Source organism: Pantherophis guttatus, chromosome 1, assembly GCF_059756535.1.
Source record: "Pantherophis guttatus breed Tessera chromosome 1, ASM5975653v1, whole genome shotgun sequence".
Classification (NCBI taxonomy): Eukaryota; Metazoa; Chordata; class Lepidosauria; order Squamata; family Colubridae; genus Pantherophis; species Pantherophis guttatus.
Window position 1 is genome coordinate 96,262,991 of NC_142063.1, and position 23,513 is coordinate 96,286,503.

The 23,513-nt window shown below is 36.3% G+C and overlaps 1 protein-coding gene and 1 long non-coding RNA gene across 9 annotated transcripts in view; one reads left to right on the plus strand and one right to left on the minus strand.

Annotated features, from left to right (window-relative positions):
- TEAD1 (TEA domain transcription factor 1) overlaps nt 1-23,513 on the minus strand; it is a 206,602-nt gene that overhangs the window by 10,300 nt on the left and 172,789 nt on the right. For all 8 annotated transcript variants that reach the window (XM_087878628.1, XM_087878640.1, XM_087878637.1 and 5 more), the window contains 3 exons: nt 11,127-11,300; nt 1,671-1,811; nt 26-178 (listed from right to left, as the gene is read on the minus strand). In XM_087878628.1, coding sequence (XP_087734754.1) covers nt 26-178; nt 1,671-1,811; nt 11,127-11,300 — 468 coding nt within the window. The remainder of the gene's footprint in view (nt 1-25; nt 179-1,670; nt 1,812-11,126; nt 11,301-23,513) is intronic.
- The window catches only part of LOC117665351 (uncharacterized), a 42,693-nt gene continuing 41,973 nt past the window's right edge, over nt 22,794-23,513 (plus strand). Inside the window, exon 1 of the long non-coding RNA XR_004591321.3 lies at nt 22,794-22,883. This is a non-coding gene — a long non-coding RNA (uncharacterized LOC117665351). The remainder of the gene's footprint in view (nt 22,884-23,513) is intronic.

A 23,513-nucleotide genomic window follows, 5' to 3' on the forward strand; every position in this document is an offset into this window, starting at 1 on the left:
TGAGCAAAGGGAAGAAAATTATTACCAACAAAATTGTAAAGTTTTCCAACACACTGTTCATCATATATTTCTCTGGTAAATGCTTGAGCTTGTGGATGAAGTTGATCATATATTCACACATTGGGGAGCGATTTATTCTAAACACAAACCGACCATTCTCGAACCGTGCATATTCCGTCTAAGAAGAAAAACAAAAAGAAAGTTGAAAATTGAACTAGGAATTGCAAATAATTTTTAGAAACCATTTTATTTCCTCATTCAATTAAACCAGTGCTTAAATATAATAAATTAAATACTGTAAAAGCATAACAAATTAAGAGTATTTATTTAGACTGCACCCATCAATGGAATTAACTTTGTCTCCCTCTGCAACCCAATGCAAATCTTCAATTGTCTAAAATAGATGGGGAAGACACTCTGAAGAAAACTAGAGGCTAGGGGTGTATATGAGGAGAAAATATAAGAAATCAGGATAGCAAGGAAAACTCCACTTGCATAAACTGAAGTTATTCATATTATTGTCAACTGTGGCTCTTAATTAAATATATAATTCTACTGAATTAAACATACAATGGAGCTGAAATGTTACTTTGTCAGAAAAGATATGCTGGAAAATGCTACATTGTTTAACCCATCATCTTAAGCAGTGCTTTGATAATTGCAGTAAGGCAAAATAAGAATAGTGCAACACTCTGATGCCCGCTTGATATACCCAGAAGCCAATCCCAATTTAATTTAATAGTTTAAATTTTATAAGCCACAGATGCATTTTTAGCAACAAGCATCATTGTTATGGTGTGTTTGCCTGCCAAATGAAGCTTCATATACAGCGTAATGGAAAAGTGTACTTGACAGAGGGCTTTCGTTGCAGATACCTATATCATCATATTTTATCAGTTGAGAACATTAAGGAAGATTTTGAAATATTCCCTATTCAGTATGTGGTGAATTCTCAAATCTAGAAAACAGATCGTTCATAGTTCCAAGAATTTAGGTAAGAGTTCTTAATTCTTGAGCTAAAAGCAAGTATATCAGGAGCCCTGGTGGCATGATAGTTAGAATGTGGTATATTGCAGGCAAACTCTGCCCCAGCCCAAAGTTCAATCCTGATGGGTTCAAGGTTGACCTCATCCTTCCGAGGTCAAAATGACAACCCAAACTTTTGGGAGCAATATGCTGACATTGGAAACACCCGGAGAATGCAGTAAAGCATTATGGGACGACATATAAATGCTATTGCTAAGTATTATATTATGATTCAGCAGAGGAAATATGTAGGCTAAAACAGAATTTTAGACTTCTCCAAAAATAGTGAATAAGGCTGTTACAGGGATGCATGCTTACATATCTGAGCCACAAAGAGATTTAATGAGCAAGCTGCAATACAAAATACTACAGCTGCCAAACAGCCAGACTGCTTTAAGGATTTTAAAGGGCACTCATTATAGAAAATTCTCCTAGCAAATTAGTTCAAGTTGAATAGCAGGGAGTATATTCCACTTCCCTAGTAACTTTTTTCCAAAAAGATACCTAAGTACATGGAGAAAATATACACCACAACAATTTTATATTAGCGTAACTATAGTTGCATTGATTCAGATGGACAATTTGAAAGAAGGCATTTCTTTTTTTAAAAAAGACAAGTATGAGATAGCAACAATAATCCCTACCTCTACTTTTTCCACCACTTGCTTTCCAAATGAGCAGACTTTGGTGGAACAGGTGATTGTCATGTTTTCTGAACTTTCATATTGACTAGTTACACCATAGAATGCTCCTGTATCATCTTGGATGTTGCAATTTAAATCCGCCTGTAAGGAAAACAGCATTTATATAAGAAGCAATTAGCATTCTATCTTTATGTAGGCCACCCTGGAACCAAAAACAGCCCAGTTATATGCAAAGAAATATATCACCTTGATTCTCACTGTAGGTTTACATTTGTTGCCAAGTGACTTTCCACTGTAATTTTGAAAGGCAGGGTTATTTCATTTAAGGCTTGGATTCAAAATTCCTGGCCCATAAAAGCTTTTGACTATTTTAACTATTCAGTTTCTAACTCAAAGAATTAAGAGGATATAGCTATTCAATGCAAAGAATATCTCTCCACCCCCACCCCCCCAAACTTGAACTGGATACATATAAATAAGTCACTCTTTGAAATGAAAAGAGCTAAAAATATATATTCCTTTATTTGCTTGGGTTAGGGTTCTCTTTGCTTTTAAAGAGAACATTCAATAATTCCACATGCCAATAATGAATCATATCATACACTGTTTATATAATAATCCACCACAAATAATGACAACTTCACAAACTTAGGTGGCATTGGTACAGTTTAGATCACTGGGAAAATAAGTTATAATTCATTTAATTACACCAACTTGTAAAAACAGGTCAGAGTGATTACTGATATAAATTCATAGGCGTGAAAATATAGCTACTGTATATGACATATATGTCATTGAAGACTAAGGAAGATTGCCCAATATTCTTCATCACAACCACTGAAAATGGCAACCCCACCCTTTGAAAATTTCTCAGCAGCTCACAGGAAAGAGGAGAATGGATAAGAGTGTAAATATTTACACAAAGCAAGAATAAAGACACATTAGCATATACTTGGAGAAAGTATTGAAAATTTGCAGGAAGAATCTCCTATTCAAATCCTCCCACCCAACACCACATTTGTAATTTGTCCACAGCAAAGATGGAGTGATTTTATAATAAAACAGAATTATCCAAACATTTTGCAGATAGCGTTGTTTGGCGAAAGTAACCGAAATGTGATCATAAAATGGATGATTGGCAGCATTTGTGATGGATGCAGCTAATCCCAGAGAACAGTAAACTCCGGAGGCTAAAAAACACAGAAACTGACTGCATGCAATTAAAAATTTATTTTGAGTAGTTATTATAATTCAGGATTATCCATCACCTCAATTCCCTCTTTTCCACCTCACATTTCTCAAACAAAAGTGATGTATTCATCCCAGAAAGTCATAGTTCTCTTTTAGGCTCAGCACTCAGATATTTTCCTTTCTAACTTTCTCCTGAATTTTGTTAACATGCAAGACTCCCAGTTATATTCTGCAACACCCTTCTCCCAACCCAAAAAGAGGTTGTTTTTGGTTAATGACCATTCGTTGAGTGACTGATGCTAGGGCACTGAACCGATCTTTAAAGTTGTGGCTGTTGGAGCGTCACTGCAGTTATATGATTGTGATTTGGGCACTTGGCAATCAACTTATAATTTCGATGGTTGCAGCATCCTGCAGTCCACATGATCAACATTTGTGACTTTATTGCCAGCTTCCAACAAGCAAAGTCAATGGGGAAGCCAGCACGAGGTCACAAATGGTGACCGCATGACTCCGCACTTAACAACCACAGAGGATTTGCTTAATGGTTGTAACCAGACCTGCTGTTGTAAGTCGGTGTGGTCGTGTGATATCACACTTTACAACTGCATTGCTTAGTGATGGAGTTTCCACTTAGTGTTAACTGAGGACTTTCCTTCTCCCTCAAATAAATTATTTCTAATCTCCACCTTTCCTCAACCCCCTACTATCCCATTTCTACTGACTTCCTCTTTTATCTAGCAAGTGGTGTATAACCTCCTTTCATGGGAAAGGAAGCAATAGGAACACATTAAAATAAAGCATGGTCCTCTGGCCACCTTTCAGCTTGGCTTCTTAAGAATGTGAGGTCTAGAAGAATAAAGACAATGAACTGCTTTGTGTTGAAGCACTCCAAGGATCACCCTTCTATTATAAAATCAGCATCAGTGCAGCAAGAGATATTTCTTTGCAATGATTATGTCCTTTTTCCAACTATATTAAAAGGGACAAGTGAAGCAAAGAAAAATGTATAAGATCAGCCTGAACCTATTTCTATGAAATTTGTATTTATGTTTATAAAAGAAGGGGTCCCTGAGGATTTTACTCTGCTAACCATAGCTGATTTTAGGCGGTGGTGTTCATCTTTATTTCTAGACCATTGAAGCCAGCACTGTCCAAAGACGTATCTGTGATCATGTGGCCAGCAAGAGGTCATGGAGCACTGTTACCCTCCCAAAGCGGTACCTATTTATCTAGTTGCATTTGCATGCTTTCAAACTGCTAGGTTGGCAGGAGTTGGGGTGACAACAGATCATCCCATTATGTGACGCTTGAATCTCAAACCTGGGTTGACGACTTTCCAGCCAACAAGCCCAGTGTCTTAACCACTATGTCATGGTGCCACCCCCATTAATGTTAATGCTCCCACATTATTTTAATAAACATGAATACAGGGCCCATAGGTTGGAGTTTGAAGATTTGGGATGGCTTTGCATGTATTCCTGTCACTAGCTAGTTAACTCCAAAGAATTTGCATCTAACTGGAAGAGAAATATAATTACTGAGATTTCCTTAGCAATACATCTTTTTGCAAATCTTCATGGGCCTGGTTATTTAAAGACCAAACACTCAGATCTGAATAAGTATCCCTAGTTTAGACTGCAACAACATGTGTCTTGTAAAGCACATGAAAAAGCTTTACAAATGAACCCAATTTTTATTAAGAACATTTTTGCGGACATTATATTGAAATTAGTATGAAAAAGTCTGTAATATAATCTTTCTTTCCTACTTCCACATGACCTCACCATCATTTTATTTATTTATTTTAGTTCTACCACCAGTATACTTTTAATATTGTAGAGTCTCAAATAATTTGCTAGGGACTTTTCTTAAAAGATAGTGAAATCAATCTGCCATCAATCTGCTGTCACAGTTGACTAATTGTTATATCTGAACATAAGGACAGTTATTTTGTCAGGCAAAGTCATCCTACGGATTTTAAAAAACACTGTATTAAATGTAATTATTCTGTGGTGTATGAATCATCTTTCTATCAGGAGTAGTCATTTTGGTCCCAATGGCAGATCTGCTTTTATCATCAGAATGTTATTGGTCTTAGTCACTGTCTTAAGTAGCAACTCTCATGAGGTAAATTATCATCGTTTTCTGTTTTCAACATTCCAACATGAGTATTTTAGGGCAAGGGCCCCCAACCCATGGGCCGCAGTCTACTATTGGACCGTGGCCTATTCAAAATTGGGCCATGTGAATGGCTGGCCAGAGTGCGCATGCAGGCCCATACATGCAACTCAACTTGTGTGAGTGTTGGGCCAACATGCCAGCCTGCCTTTTGTGCAAGTTGAACTGCAAATGTGTGCACCAGCCTACCATTTGTGCAAGGGCTGTGTGTGCACATGGTCTGCTGCTTGAGTGGCCCACTTCCCCTCTCTCCCCTGCTGGACTGCCGAGCTGCAAAAGTTGTGGATCGCTGCCTTAGATGCCTTTACTACTGAGGCAAAGATCATAAAACCAAATCATGTATGGGGTTCTAGAAATATTAACAGGAGGTCCATTCTTCAAGAGGCTGAATTTACATATACTGTACTAGACAACTGTTATCCCATATATGCTTTCCCTTTGGAAAAAGACAAGGGACAGGAAAAAAATATTTTCCAGATCGAAGAGAGTCAGGATTCAGACCTAGGCATAAGACTAAAATTGCAATGGTCCCTGTCATGGATTATTGGCGGTAAGGTACAGATTATGGGAAATGATTACTCTTGTCTTGCTGGAATAGTATTGATCACAGCATTTTTTGAAACAGCTATTCTTGCTGGAATAGTGTTGATCATAGTATCCTTTGAAGTTAAGAGTCAGGGGAGTTGCAGGCATCATTTTATGGTGGATTTGCTCATCTTCAAAGGTTCCAGTTAGTTATGGTGAGGGGAGAGTTGGAGTTCTATTATTATAGAGCTCCCCCCGGAGATACGGAGGATCCCGGATCTGCGCACCTTCCGTCGCGCCTTAAAGACCTTTTTATTTCACCAGGCGGGCCTGGCCTAATTTTCTCCCTCTTTTATAAAAGATTTTTAATTTTTTAATATTTTTTAGTATTTTATGTATTTAAATTTTAAAATTGGTTTTAAATTGATTGGGGTTTTAATTTGTCTGGGCCAAAACTATTTAATTTGATTTTAATTCCACTTTTAAATTTTGTATGTATGTATTTTATTGTTTGGCTGTGCACTGCCCTGAGTCCTTCGGGAGTAGGGCGGTATAGAAATCAAATCAAATCAAATCAAATCAAATCAAAACAAATCAAATAAATAAATAAATAAATAAATAAATAAATAAATAAATAAATAAATAAATAAATAATATTATATATAATAATATATAATATAATAATATATTATATTATATTATTATAACCCTTCTATTATTAGGGTTAGGGTTTCAGTTGGTGTATAGTGCAATGCTCCATATGTCTACTGGGCAGCCTCATTGTTGCCCTATAATACAACTGCTGTGGGAGCCGCATTGTGTGATTTCTAGGCCCAAGTGAAGATGCTGAAGCTCTATATGACTCAGGAGATGAATTTCTTTGGGACCAGTAGAAATTCTGTCTACTCAATCAGCTCAACTCCTTGATTTAGCGCATTTAGTACCGAGTTTGTATGAGTACTAATACTGAAGCTTATATAAAGTAACTTTTAATAAGCGTACTTCATGAAATGAAATTTTAAGTTTTGATGGTATTTTTCTTTTCTATTTCTTCTATGTTGGCGAGTACATTTGCAAAAGCACGTTGTTCAAATTAAAAAGGGGAAGGTGGAAGAAGAAACATCTAACATCTAAATCTAATCCAAGATTTGAACTGTATGATTAAATCCAACTGGAAACAGAGAATTGGATTATTTCCTGCTTTCATCATATTTTCAAGGCAAGAGTAGTAGCAAATTATAGTCTAAAATCACATGAGTGTTTCAGTGTTAAGATTTCCTTTTAATGCAAATACTTCAGCAACATCCTAGAAAATAGTACTGGCCATTTCCCAGACACTTGTTCTCTGCGCCTGTTGATACATATAATGTATTCATCCATCAATATAATGCAGCTTGTCAGTACTGAGTGCTGGAAATTTTACATACCAAGCCTATCAGCTGCTTGACATGATGCATGCAAACAGCTCCTGCTGAAGGCCCACAGCAGGCATTGAAAGAGAGCTGGCTGAAAACAAGACTGCTCTAAGTGAAGAAAAAAAAAAAAAGACTAAAATCTGGGAAAAGAAGGCATTTGCCTGCATGTGTTTTACAACAGCCTACTTTAACAATTTGCTTAGTCCCCCACCGCCCACCCCAGCAGCATTTGCAAAAAGAGACTGAAATTCTTTTGCTTTGAACAGGTGGGTGGGGTGGGGGAAAAATCCTAGACTGTATTTCCTGAGGGAGCAGCATAATTAACAGACAAAATATGCAGTAGTTAAAATTGAGCACGGAGAGTCATTTGCTAAATGGCATTGAGGCTTCCTACCATTAGCATGAGTTGCAATGAGTTGTCATTCATAGGAGTGCATTATGCTTCCTCTCCTTCCAGTGAACAGTGATCAAAGGGCAGAGATTCGTTCCAATTTCTTTTCTTCTCTCTCTCTCTTCTCTCTCTCTCTTTTTTTTTTTTAAGTGCAGCATCTGGAACTTTGGCTCTGTTTGCTGCCACACGGCTCAGCTTTTTGCTGCCCAAGCCAAGCCACTGTACTTTCCAACTGCTCTCCAATTCATTCACCAGAATGAACACACTTGTATCAAGAATTTTGTATTCAGGTCCTGAAGGTCCCTGGGCAGGAATGATCTTCTCTCGGGTGACTGGAAAGGGCAAGCAGCAGAGCTTTCCTTTCACCTCCAAAGAGGTTGCAAAACTAGGTCAAAATGACCAGGCCGCATCCCTCTAACCTCAGCTCTCTAAGGCAGTTGATTTGCCAAGCCTTACTCGGTTATGCAATAAAAATGACATCTTAGGAGGGGAAACATTACAATGGCTTTTTTGTGAATGGAGACAAAGAATTGACATGCCTCCAAAGAGGGCAGCAGACACACATGAGGGACGTGGGAGGAGACCATGTGGCGGAGTTCTTTCTGAACACAAACTATACTGAATACATTGCTGTTAACAATGGGCAGACAAAGAAACAGCATTATATTTTTTCAGGTCACATCTATTTTACATGATAAGAAAAGGGAATAAAGTTAACCATCCAACTCATGTTACTTTGCCACTAATTATGGCATATATTTACATCTATAAAATGGGAGAGATTTTTGGACATGATTTAATGCCCCTTTATTGTGCAGATTCCTTTATCTCTGTTCTACATTTGAATTTCAAAAATGCTTTGGACTTCAAAGCATCTTTAAAAGAAAAAAAAGAAGCAAAGAAAACCGCTAATTACAGCCTGTGTTATTTTCTAGAATACTTCTTTGCAATGCAGATTCTTGAAAAGTAGGTATTCATTAAAATACTTATTGATATTAATCAATAGTTCTTCATGGAGCCCTCTGTCTCACAGGCATTCTCTGCCACGTACGTTTGCATTATTCTGAAGCAATGCCACAGCAATTTAACACTGTAATAGCATAATTCTGAGTATATTTACTCAGGAATGAGATCTATTGTGTTGAGTGGTGTTTATTCCTTTGTAAACATGAATGGGACAGCTATCTATGCCAGTTACTAGTGAATATATAAAACTGATCAAGGTTTATGTCTTGTTCTGCTTCGCTCAGTTCAAAGCATATATTCTTTTCTTTAAAAATATCCCAATCTCTCATTTCCACTGCTAATGTACTTACTAGGTGGTGCTCAATGGCAGATACTGCCAATTATTATTTTGTCTCATATCTAACTATAATAAAGACAAAACAGAATTACAATGAAATAGAATAAAATTAAACACACTATTAAAACGTATTGATAAAAAGATATAACTGGCATCCAATCAAATTAAAACAAATACCCTTACAACTGATAAACCATTTTGAATAACACATATTTCAATAGTAGACAATATTTGCTGGATTAAAAACATTTGCCTTTCAATGGTAGAGTATTGGAAAGATTGTGGAATCCTTAGTGCTCTCCGAGCTTAGTTCTTTGCTTGCAAATGTTTCATTACCTAACTAAGTAATATCATCAATGTGATTGAGTATGGTTTTACTCCCTGTTTATATACACTAGCTTGCTCTGCTACTTTTGGTATTTCTCCCAGACACATCCTCCTGAGCAGCCTACATCCAGATAAGCAGGGATTAACATCAGACAAACAATTAAATAGTAAACAACAGCCTAATCAAGGAACTACCAAGGAGAAAGCAACATCTCCACCAACATCGGCAGGGCAAGCTATATAAAAACAGGGAGTAAATCCCACACTTCTTAGCACTGATGATGTTACCTAGTTGGGTAATGAAATGTCTGCAAGCAAACAATCAAGCTCAGGGAGCACCAATTATTCCACAGTTCAATTCTGAGCTACATATATTCTTTACTGGATCGCCTTTACATACCACATCCAAACTTCTGCATGCACTCCTATACCATGCCAACTGTCAAATCTTGTGGATTGTTCCCTCCTGGCCATCCCTACTTGAGTAATTGAATAGCTGTGTTATTCTGCTGTTTTATTCTATTTTCAATTTTCTGATGATCGCCTAATTATGCATTAACAGTAGGGATGCCAATGTGTGCTTGGCTGTACTTAGCAAAATAGGTTAATCTAAGGTTTGAGCAGCTAATGTGATGTGTCAAATACTTTTCTTAGCTTAATTACTTTTTTTTAATCTAACCTCTTGGCTACAGTGTCTCTTCCCTGAAATGTAGCTGCACTCTATTAACACCTTCTGATATAACATTCATCTTCCAAAGAGGGTTTCACATTTCTAAAATATAATGAAAAGCTGAAGTAGACACCTTACATCACTGAAGCATACTACCAAAGAAATACATTTCATAGATAGTCCAGTTCAGTAAATTATCATTCATATGGGGAAAAAGACAAAAATTCTTAGAAACAAGACTATAGGAGAAGTAAAATTTAAAGGTGGCTAGGAAAATGGTTTGAAAAAGTACAAGGGAATAAAACTCTAAAGTTATAGATCTTCTTTACAATGAACAATCTTTACAATGATGAATTCTTACAAATTGGGGCCTGCTTAGCAGTTGACTATCTATTCCATTCATCCAATGTGATTGCATTAAAATGGATTTGCATATATATTGTTGGTATATAGAGCATATTCTTCTAAAAATATATTGCCAAAATAATATTCTAGAAATAGCTGCAAATTGTCCATATATTTCCAGGACCTGTTGGGATTTTGAAACTGAAAATTGCTCATACTACAATTGTGAAACAAAGACAAAAAAATAATATATGCCATTTCAGTTTTGGAATAGGATGTCAAACCAGAGTACTATATAACCGATTTGCATCCTAAGTTATCTTGGTAAAACTTTAGTATATATTTAAAACATTGGTAAATATATATTTTGGGTCAAAAGTTTAAAATGTATTGTATCAAATGGATGATCTGTGGCATTGGATAATTTGGTAAGACTTGATAATAACAAATATTATAATCACTGGATTTTTGTAATAAATGATTTCAGGAACTTAATGTGACATCTCTACCACCTCTTCCTCCATTTTTCTTCCCAATCACAATAATTTGAGATGAAGGCTGCACTACGAACTAGTGGCTTTTCCAAAATAATGCAGTGAGTATCATGGCTGATATTAAACATGAACCTCCCCTCCTAATTCAAGACCTTAATGCCCTAACACTATACCACACTGCCTCTTCATTATAGCAGAAATCCTTCTAGACTAATATTCTATTCTAGCCACCCAGATTCCTCCAAAAAGTTCCCAAACAGAGCCCAAAGATAACAGCCCCTTTCCTACTATTGCTTCTTAGGAACAAACATTTCTTCCAATCATGACTAAAATATAGTAGTGGACTTGTCTTCCATATGTCTGTTCTTTTAGAAACCACTTCAGCTATAGCCCTTAATACATCGTGAGTAGCCAATCCAAGTGAAGTGCCTTCTATGTCCTTTGGAATCTATTGTCATGTCTCTGGGTAAGACTGAATTGTTCCTTGAGAGAGAGAAAAGTACTTCCATCTACCTACTGTATACCAGCCAAGTTTATTTTAAGATTCAGAAAACACAAAACTAAAGATGCACATGGATAAAACTCAGGCAATATTTGCTTAATATCCTACTCACCCAAAATTTTACTAGGAAGAAGGCATTCTGGGGTCCTTTTCCAAACAGTTCCTTCAAGCCTCCCTTCTTTTCAGGGAATTTGTCATAAATTTGACGAATGTCCACTGACTCCAGCAATGGATCGCTATAAGAGTGGTTGGCATGTCCAATGTGCACAAAGAGGTGTTTGTTATACTACAAAGGAAAAATACAAAGGAAAAATATATTTATAATATATTTGTAAAAGTTAGATAACATAAATGATCTTTCTTCCTAAAAGGAAATAGCCAGTATAATATAACATATGCAATGTAACAGAATTCAATCTGAGCTAGATAACCTTTAGTTAGATACAATATAGTTCTCATATTCCTAAGAAACTTTACTACTAAATAACCCTCATTTAATAAACAGAACAGAATACTTTATTGGCCAAGTGTGATTGGACACACAAGGAATTTGTCTCCAGTGTATAAGCATTCGGTGTACATGCAAACAACAAAGTATATCATCATAAAATACCAATGGAGAAGGTAGTAGAAAAGATTAGAAGGATAATAGCCTTTACATGGGTAAATATCCTTAGACATAAGACAGTGCTGTGGTAATTAGGTGTTCAGGTGAGTGATGGCACGAGGGAAAAAATTGTCTTCGTGTCTAGTTGTTTTGGCATGCAATGCTCTATAGTGGCATTCAGAGGACAGGAGTTGAAACAGTTTATGTTCAGGATGTGATGGGTCTTTTGACATTTTCTCAGCTCTTTCTGATCCATGCAGTATACAGTATAAACAATGAATAAAACCAATTTATTAATGTGCATCAATAGCCAGCATTATCAGTTTTTTATTTCAGAATCAAGAGTAGCATTTTATGACCTCTAAATTCAACTTAAACAATTATTAACTAGTTCCCCCTTTTTTTCACCATTTGAATTTCCCTCTCCAAAAACAAACAAACAAACAAACAAAATATAGCTTCCTTTCCCAATAGCCAAAATCACATTATTGTCAAGCCCAAGTAGAAAACTTTTCTATCTTCTAGATTAGAGAGCTAGAGAAAGGGTATTTCTGTTTTAAAGGACAAAGTATATAGGTCAGAAAAGTAAACAAATGAATGGGAGAAGCTAACGCACGAATGAACAAATGCATGAATGAATGAATGCTTATGAGCAAAAGCTTTTGAAAGGGCAGGCTTAACTTGCATACCGATCAGTTACACAAGAATTACAGTAATTATCATCCTATTCTGTAACTCCAAGTAATTACCATATAGCGTCTGCACAAATATAGGACAACTGCAGAAACAACAAGCTTACTAAGCTCTTTAAAGCTCACTTCAAAACGATATATGTAAAAGGCTTATAATATGTACCATGATGTACCTTTTTAATAAAAATAACTCCGTTCCAAACTTAGGCTTCATATTCCTTGTTTCCAAACACTTATATTGAAATATCCATAGGGATGCTAGTTGGTTTACTTCTCAGGCTTCTTTCTACGGTCTCTTTAGAATTCTGGATTAAGATGCTACATTAAGCACACTTCAAGAACTTCAGACTGGTTGGATGTTGAACCAACACAGGATTATGAAGTTGCATGCATACTGTTTATCAGTTCTAAAAAATCACTAGGAATTTAGTTTAACATTTTTGTTTTGGCTTATATAGAATCCCCCATTGATAAAATAGAGGCTAACAAAAATATTTACACAGTGTTTCAAAGAAGGAAGAGATTGATTCACATATTATCTGAGAATCTTTTTAGCCTGTGGGGGAAAATCTTATTTATTTATTGCATTTAGATTCGTCCTCTTTCTTCTATCAAAAACAAGGTGGCTATATTACCAAGTAATTTGATTTACAAACCATGTTAAACCATATAATTTACATTAGTTTAGCATGTTATCACAACTCTACAAATCTTATTCTCTCCCTCCCTCCCCTCCTCTCACACACAAGTAAATTAATTAATTAATTAATGAGAAGGCGGTCTTTGATCCTACCGATTTTCTGATACCTGCAGAAGACGACTGTATGAATTTATAGTAATTGCCAGTTGTAGATTGGTAGTGAATATTCCACAAATGGTCACTATGACTTAGCAAGTCTCATGTAGTCTGATACATCAAAACTTTATTGAATTTATTGGTTCAGTTTCTACTCTTAGTAGTTCTACTACTTCTAAATAGCTCCTTTAAGAGAAGACAAACCCACAGCTGTGTTACAACCATTGCACGTAAACTGTATGCAAATGCAGATTAATATGTTAAAAATAACTTTGGGAGTGTTAATCTTGAATACTTTATTGCAGGGCAAGCTTTGGGATGTAATCCTATGTACCTATACTTAATGAGCCCCGGTGGCGCAGCGGTTAGAGTGAGTCCTGCAGGCTACTTCTGCTGATCGCCGACTGCCAGCAGTTTGGCAGATCGAATCTCATCAGGCTCAAGGTTGACTCAGCCTTCCATCCTTCCGAGGTGGGTAAAATGAGGACCCAGATTGTTGGGGGCAACATGCTGACCTTGTAAACCTCTTAGAGAGGGCTGTAAAGCACTGTGAACCGGTATATAAATCTAAGTGCTATTGCTATTAATAGTAAACACTATTGAACCAGTAATCCATATGAACAATGTCTCTAAAATATTTCAATTCCCTACTTTCTTTTTTTGACCAAGATGGTAGAGCTAATATAAACAAAGGGAACATCCAAGGTTACATATTATGAAGGACACTGCTGTGTCCATTTTGAATTGCTGCCTGTTTGTATCAATGTCCTCTGTTCAAAATGCTTAGGGCTCTACATGCATTAAAACTTGATTAAGTGTACAACCGCAAAGATAATTCAGAAGTAACCTTGGACTGGTATAGAAGTATTTTAACCATTTTTATGTATGCCTTTTGATAAAGAAAGATACAGGCATATTTTGATTCTGCCATTTTGCCATAGTTTTTCCTTTAGATTTTTTAGGCACACAATAGCAATATTTTTTCATAAACTTTATTTATCAATTTAAGTAAATAAAACTGTCCCATCTGGGCTTAAGTAAGCAGCAGCAGAGCATCAGAAAATAATTGCCGTGCTATGACATGTTTGGCTTGGAACATGTATGTTAGCAGACTACAAAGCAGTTTTTAGATCAGAGGAATTCACACACCCCACGTCTTAGGCTGGTTACTTCTGCTTTTAAGTCTAGGAAAATCAGTTCAGAAAAAACATAATTCAGAAACTAAAAGGATTTGTTACAGAAGGCAGTGCAATTTAAGTTGAAGACAGTTGTAAAGCTACTACAGTTGTTTGCAGATCTTTCTGAAAATACCGGATGCTGCTGTAGCAGCAGAAAAAAAATTCCAATATGTTTTAAAGCGACAGATGGTATGGCCTCATCTGACAATATTCTTAGAACATAAATGTATTATTTTGACATTACATGAATGATTATTTTCTTCTTACATTACTGTAAATGCTATACTCTACTGAATGTCTTATTCCTTTACTTATGACATGTTTCTAATGAGCAATAAACAGAACTTGGAGGCAACTGCTCATATGCTTCAGAAACCACTGACATAGTTGAAAAGAGCCTAGAACACGGGTGTCAAACTCACCATGTCATGTTGCGGTCACATGACATTTCACAACATTTTTCCCATTCATGGAGCTGGAGTGGGTGGGGCCTGTGCTGTGACGCATCCAGCCTGTGGGCCGCCAGTTTGACATCCTTGGCCTAGAAGATCTGCATATGCTAACAAGCAGAGATAAGCTGGGAAATTTGAAAAAGGGAATAGACCAGCTAAATTACTCCTTGCTATTTTCCTTCCAAATTGATGTTCAATATCAGAAGGTTACACCAAAAGGATTATTTAAAGCAGAGGTCTCCAACCTTGGCAATTTTAAGCCTGGAGCTTTGCTGGCTGGGGAATTCTGGGAGTTGAAGTCCTCCAGGCTTAAAGTTGTCAAGGTTGGAGACCAATGGTGGATTTAAAAAATTTTTACTACCGGTTCTGTGGGTGTGGCTTGGTGGGCGTGGCATGGCGGGCATGGCAGGGGAAGGATACTGTAAAATCTCCATTCCCATCCCACTTCAGGGGAAGGGTACTGTAAAATCTCCATTCCCATCCCACTGCAGGGGAAGGGTACTGTAAAATCTCCACTCGCTCCCCAATCCAGGGGAAGGTTACTGCAAAATCCCCATTTCCTCCCGATCAGCTGGGACTTGGGAGGCAGAGAATAGATGGGGGTTGAGCCAGTCAGAATTTTTACTACCAGTTTTCCAAACTATTCAACATTTCCGCTACCAGTTCTCCAAGACTGGTCAGAATCTGCTGAAACCCACCTCTGTTGGAGACCCCTGCTTTAAAGTGATGATGAGGAACTGGGAAAGAAAGCCTAACCAAACTTCTTCCTTTTTTCTCCATCCTTTCTGTTTGAAATCTAGTTTTGCTTCTGTTCAAAATTGTCAAGGCACAGAAGGACTCCACTCGCTCTTAACTTTTGACACATAAACCACGAATTTAACATTTTCCAATGAGATAACATGGTGTGCCTTGGATGGCTAAAGCATGAATAGTGTTTGTTAGTGAGAAAAACTCTAGTTACAAACCCTTTACAACTGAGTTTCCAGTGCAAAAATATCTAGGTTTGAAAAGATCATGAATATATGTCATTCAGTCACAGTTCTTTCAATCTCAAATATTCCAGATAAAATAACATCGGTTTCTAAAGAGAAATTTGCCCACCAAGGTGTTCGCTGTTTTCAATATGACATCCTAAGCTGTTTTACTGTTGTAGTCATTGTTTAAAAGAAGGTTAAATTTTCGCACTAGGGAGCACAGAAAGTAGAAAGAGGTTGATAATGTACTTTCATGAATGCATAGTCTAAAGTAAACCATTTAGCCTCGAGATGGCGGTTTCTTACTAAACATTCTTATATTTGAAGAATGCAGAAAAGTGGCTCTTGTGAAATAAAAACCTATATAACTCATTTAGAAATTCAAAGGAAGCAGGACAAATTACTGTTATATAGGAATGCATTTGTTTTACTTACTAACATACAATTAAGAAATGGCATTGTTTTGTTTTTAAAGAACTACCACAATCCAAACCCAATAGGAGTAGGAAGTCATAAACATTACAAGCTTTTTTTTTTTTACTTATAAACAAGATTATCTATTGTGTTTGTTTCAGAACATGCTACAGAGGAAAATAGAAATGTAAGATTCATTATCACTGTGGCCTAAATTAACCAATTCCATTGTTTCTACCAAGAAAACCTATGTCAAAGTGTAATGTAAGAAGGCCATTCCAACATTTTTCTCAGTGGTATTTTAATGATTATTCCAACAATAAATACCACTCCATAGTTATTTTAAAGAACCTTCCTGGATTATAGCCAGAATAGTTTTCTGCATATTATATATATAAGGAAATAATAATTTTGGTTTTATTTTGTTTCCTACATAGTCATCACTATCCCAGAAGCCCTAAGAAAGCTCCTCATGCATTGCAATAGGTGATCATGTACAGCAATATTTCATCATTCATTTTTAACCTAAAACCAATCAACCAGAATTTATGCAAAGATTGCTGCAAAAAGTAAATTCATTAGGATTTAGAAATTTGATTAAAGGGGGAGATTTCAATCAAATTCCAAATAATGAATTGAACTGATCTTCTAAAACAGGATGAGGGAAAATGACAATACGTGCCAGTTTTATCGATATATATATATTTATTTATTATTATTTATTAGTTCGATTTATATGCCGCCCTTTTCCGGAGACTCAGGGTGGCTTACAATGCATTAAGCAATAGCCTTCATACTTTTGTATATACCTGCTTAGTAGGGCTTTTGCCCCCCCACCCCTAAGCGGTGTTCTTTTTTATACAAAGTCAGTTTATTGCCCCCACAATCCGGGTCCTCATTTTACCTACCTCGAAAGGATGGAAGGCTGAGTCAACCTTGAGCCTGGTGAGATTTGAACTTGCAGTAATTGCAGGCAGCTGGCAGCTAAGTACTACTTTAACAGCACTTAGTCCACTGCGCCACCAAGCTCCTTATATAGTGAAATAAACAATTAATTCAAGACAACAGAACCAATTAGTTATCAGATTATCCTAAGAAATATTTTAAACTGTGTATCCGACGGATTCTAGCTTTTTCCTGATTCAATTAAATAACAGCTAAAATAAGAGATGGTGAGATGCATATTGTAAAATATTTCTAGAAAGACTTCCTATGCTATGTATTTTTACCATTACAGAAAGAAACTTCAGCTAATAGCTTTGTTGTGAAAACAAATCCATATTAGACTTGCAAAGCATCCTGGGCCGTATCTTCAATTGCACTCTAGATATAGAAAAGTTTTAGAGGAATTTGGATTTGAACTGAAATTTACACAATTAGATAAATTATTAACAGGCCCGGAAGAGAAATTATCATCTAAAATATATAATGATTTATTAAATTTTGACTTAGAAGAAGAAATTGTAAAGGGATCAATGATAGCATGGGCAAAAAATATTGGGCACAACACTGAGTTAGAAGAATGGGAAAAAATTTGGGGAAAAAACTATACATTAACAAAATCTGCCGCATATAAAGTAAACCAGTATAAAATGTTCTATAGGTGGCATTTAGCGCCAACAAGAGTCGCAAAAATGTACCCCAACCTAAAACCTAATTGCTGGAAATGCAACCAAGTACAAGGTACCTACTTCCATGTATGGTGGCTTTGCCCAGAAATTAAAATTTTGGATTAAAATACAAAAATGGCTAAAAGAAATTACACACTGTGAGATAGAATTTAAACCTGAACTGTTTCTTCTGAGGATTATTAAAGGAAATTACCCTAAAAAGATAAAATATTTAATCATTCATATAACTACAGCAGCTAGAATTGTACTTGCGCAAGCCTGGAAAACATCCACTATACCAACAGACTGTGCAATAATCCGGAAAATGTTCGAATGTGGAGAAATGGACAAACTTACTTTAGAATTAAATAATAAGGAAGACTTGGAATACTACTTAACTTGGGAAAATTGGTATCAATGGATAGAAATTAAAAATAAGGAATGTATAGAATAAAATAAGATTTAAAATGTGTTTAAATATGTTGATGAAATAGGAATATGTGGGAATAGATGAAGAAAGTTGAGAATTATGTACTGTCAGAAAGACGTTGAATTGTATAATTATTACGGATGTATTTTTGTCATAGAGGTATTTTAACTTGTATTTTTGGATTTTAAATGTTAATAAAGGTTTATTAAAAAAAAAAAGACTTGCAAAGCATCCCAGAATTTTCAGGGTGGAAGAATGATGACAAATTAATTCCCAATTCCAGCAAGCATCTGAATGGACAGCAAAGGTCAGCATTGTATTGAATTGGTTTTCTGTTTGTCTGTGTGGCTCTTCCATGAAGAAGAACCTTCTCATTTCAGGTAGTCTTCAACATATAATCATAGTGCCCATTACAGTCAATTGTTGTAACATTTTTGTGGTGGTTGTTAAAATGAATGTGGGGGATGTAAAGTGAACACTATGATTGTTAAGCAAACCAATAGTTGACTATGGGCATGGTTTTACCAAAACCCGGAAGTGAGTGCCAGTTTTTGGTAAAATCCTTGTAAAACACGCTAAGCATCGAGACTACCTGTAGGGTTCTTTAATGTGCCTTTTGGTGCAGGCAGGACGTATAACTTCATTTCTTTTTTTTTCCTCACAAGTATTGTTTATTGTTAGTAATGGCAGTAGCACAACTGTACTCTCATTCAATGTTAAAATTATGTTGTTATTGTCTTTTAACATTTGTTGTCCCAAATGGTTCTGACTGGTACTCTGGCTGTCAGAACGCTTCCAAAGATCTAGGATAATTAAATATATTGTTTAATATATATGTGGTAATATAACTTTTATAACTGACACTGACATTTTATCGATTTCTATTGTGTCCAATGCTTCTCTAGATCTTTGAACAATATGGATGTTCCTCTTGCTGTTGCTGCTGAAATAAATCTTCACCTTTACCTCAAGGTATTGTGAATGGGGATAAAATGTGACATGGAATCTTCATGTCAACTTCATTTCTTATTTATGGCATACCATCTCTGCTGAGTCATTTTTAAATTACACAGGGAATAAATACTTACTGTTATTCTCCCCTTAAGTTAGTCTTATTTCTGTTCGTGAAGTTCTACTCTGCCTCTCAAGCCAACGAGTTATTTCCTTTACTCAGATTCTTTTTATTTGCAGTATGGATGTATCAGTAACCAGTAAATATAAACCCAAAGAGGCAATCACAGCAATGATGTTCTAAATTCAATTAATTCCACATTCTCTAATTGAAGGAAATAATGGATTTTGACTGAAAAGGGACAATAAGGTAATGGCCAATCACCCATACAGGTTGATCTGTTAGCACTTTCTATCGGCAAATACCAGAACAATGCAAATATGAGACATGTTTAAAACATGATCACTGATCCCAAGTATTAATAGGCTCACTTAACATCAATATCTTAGCATATAAGAGATAAAACATCTTTACTTCTAATATTAACATTTATTCAGTCTTTCAAAGAGCAGCACTGAAAAATGAACCATTATTGTTTCCGTTAATATTTCTTACCATTGTGCTGTTAGTTTTTATTCATAGATTATTGTAAAGATTCCTCTTAGGCAAGGTTATAGTGCTATATATCTGATCTCTTATTATTCTAAAAACACTCTTGATAATATCTCCTTTCACATATACTCACTGCCTTAGAGAAAAACAGTTATATACATACAAAAACCTCAAAATACCTCTGCAGGCTATTGTAGTTCACAAGCTTTTGAATAAAATTAAGATAGACAATTCCATGTGTTCATGGAATATCTGAGGGGAGGGGGGAATCTTTATAAAATGTTCAATTAAACATGTTTTCTCTGTGTGAAAACAAACTAAATAGATATTTACTCTTTTGTGACACTCCATAGAGAAGCCAATTGAAAAAAATAATAATGGGAATTATATAAATATAATAATTATATTTCATTTAATATAATAATATATCATTAAGAGATTTCTTAATATTGCTATAGTTTCTTGTAAGTCTTATAGTATAAAAATTCTATAGTATAAAAATCTAGCTTCTTAATCTCCAATTTTAAAAAATCCATACAGAGAGCGAGCCTGGCTATTACTTCACTTATTGCAATATTGTCTGCTCAAGCTGTTGTTGTTTTTCCAAAACCTGACATAAAAAAAACTTGTAAGAACTTTTCCTACATTTTATCATTTGCATGATGTAGAACGTAGCTTTCAACTTTTCACAAGAAATACTAGTCACCTGTTGTGGAAAAATGCATGCTTAAAAAAAGAACCAAAGCAATTGGAGATAGATGTAAAAATAAAAAAAAGTCTCTTTTATTGCCATATAGTTATGGGAATCACTGGGCCCCTCACCAGAGGAATGGAGAAAAGCCCCAAGTCCCATAAGGTTACAGGTTAAAAACCCTCTAGAAATGATAGAAATGATACAAAATGCTTACAAAAACAGTTTAAATTATAACGTGACCTTTATTGCAGAAATGTAGGATCTGACGACAATATGCAATGACCTTAGTAAGGGCTGATTTCAGAGGTGGGTTTCAGCAGGTTCTGACCACTTCTGGAGAACTGGTAGTGGAAATTATGAGTAGTTCGGAGAACCGGTAGTAAAAATTCTGACTGGCCCAACCCCAATCTATTCTCTGCCTCCCAAGTCCCAGCTGACCGGGACGAAATGGGGATTTTGCAGTAACCTTCCCCTGGATTGGGGAGGGAATGGAGATTTTACAGTATCCTTCCCTTGGAGTGGGGAGGGAATGGAGATTTTACAGATTTTTTCCGCTGCCACGCCCACCAAGCCACACGCACCAAGTCATGCCACACCTACAGAACCAGTAGTAAAATTTTTTGAAACCCACCACTGGCTGATTTGGTGTTTCTACATTCTGCTCTTTTAATGAGACTCCAAGCCTGCCTTCAGTACTGCTACTAGCACTTTCTAAGATAAACAATGACCGTTATTGGACCAATATATTTATTCCCCTTTGGATTATGGAAAAATACCACAATCTATTTTTTTCTGTTTCCTTCCCTTCCAAAATTATCAAGCAGCTTGAGCTTGCCTAATCTGCCTGCTACGCACTTCAGAATTATCTATGTTTGAAGAATATTTTTGTGTTGTGACTCAGACCCCCGAGCCCCTTATCGGAGGGAGAAGACTCCGAAAGTGAACGAGAAGAATTGGCAAGGCCTCCCTCTCCAGGACCCTCCTCTCTGGCAATGCCTCAGGTGTCTTCCGAAGGAGAAGAGACAGGCCAGGAGCCAGGCATTTCCGAGCAGCCGCAGTTAGACAGCGACGGAGATAAGTCTTGGCTGGATCCCCAACAGCTTCGGAAAGACAAGCGCACGCAGCAGAGAAGGAGGCATGCCAGAGATTAAGCTGAGTCACTGGACCACACCCCACAGGGGATAAAAGGGGGTGTGGTGGCCATTCAGGCTTTGTGACGGACAAAACTGAAAGCTAGCAAGTCATTCTGCATTTCTGGAACTTTGTTATATATTCTGTTTGGACTGATTTTTTGGACTGGACTTGACTATTCTTTGGCTTTTGTGGACTTCGATGTTTTCGGTCGGAGGAGATAAACCTCCCTTTGTAAGTAAAAAACTGTTGGCAAGCAGCCACTGGGTTGCTGCCAATTCTGTTATCAAAGGAAATTCCTGTCTGCTGGTTTATTTTAACTCTTGGTCGACTGCTGGTGTGCGTGTGTGAGACGGGGACAGAACATTTTGCCCCCACACAGCTTCTGTTGATCATTTGATGACAACCTTTTCAGGCAGTGGGCCTTACACTAGACCATGTGATGGTCTAGAAACCAGGGGACTATAAATTCCAGTTCCACCTTAGAGGCATGAAAGCTGGTTGGCCCAGTCACTCTCAGTCCAACTCATCTCAAAGGGTTGGTATTGTGGGGAAAAATAGGTGGAGAAAGGAGTATTATAGTATATTCCCTGTCTATAAAAGTAATAAAAGTGGGATTTAAAAAAACAATTCTAATAAATAAAATATAAATAAAATCATTTAACTTTAATTTTCATGTTGTTAATATAATGATTCAAATGCATTTCTTCTTCTTCTTTTTTTTACTTTCTGTTACTTTCAAAATTTCAATTCATTGGTAAATTTTGGGTAAGTACTGAGAGGTTCTACCCAAGGTTTCCAAATCTAGGGATCCAAAAGATTTAAGCAGTGAGAGAAAAGAAGAATGCTGGCAGAAGAAAACCATAGTAATAAAAGTACGAGGAAGGAGAGCCAGAGAGAACAAATGTTGATAATCAAAGCACAATATGACTACAGCATGATATGCGGTTGTTTTGTTTTTTAGGTATAGGGAATACCAATTAACAATGGATGATTTGAAAGAAACAACAACAACTACTGATAGATTTTTGGTGGGAGGGTGGGAGTCAGGTACCTACATTTCTTGATAAGAACAATCTGAATAATAATCAACAAAATGACTCAGGAGAAAATATTTGTTCAATCTGTTATACGCTGATTGTGATGTGAGAAGGTGACATCACAAAGTGATATTCACAAAACCTAAGTGAATATCAGCAGGAGATGAACAAAGGTTGCGAGATCTACACTGTGATCATCCCAACAGAGATGTATTGATGAGGTTAGTCAAGAGATAATCATCAAGAATAACAGGAGACTAACAGCAGGATCTGAGAGATCCCAGCAGGTAGAAAATGATATAAAGAGGAAAGAAGGGGGTGATTGGGAGGATTCACATGCCCTTCTAAATTCAAATCAAGCCAATCACATTAGCAAAATAATGTAAACCAAGCCACATTAAGTATGATTTATGCTCTAAGTGCTATAGATCATTGCTTCCCAAATGTTTTCCTTCATTACCCAAAATCACTTATTAGAAAGTTCTTATTTAAATGTCCCTATTGTGACTGATTTGTGTGTGTGGTTTGTGTGAAATTACCCCCCAAAAAACATTTTTACTTAATTTACACACATTTGGGAAGCACTGCTCTATTATATGAACCCAGACATTGTTATTTATTAGACAAACCAAAGTTCAAAGTATATGGGTGGCATATAAGTGTAAATAAATAAATAAAAATAAACCTGTGATCACATCCATTTATTTACAGTAAATCAAAGGGGAATTATGAAAACTGGTACAAAGCAGAAAATTTGATTTCCTAATAAATAGTTTAGGTGGAGTGAAAAGGTAAGTATAACACAGGAGGTTAACACACAGATTTAGAACAACTGAACTAAGCAGAAAGTAAACTGAAAAGGAAAGACTGGCTAGGATGCACAGAGTGAAAAAAAATGGTTTTGAACGAATGACAGA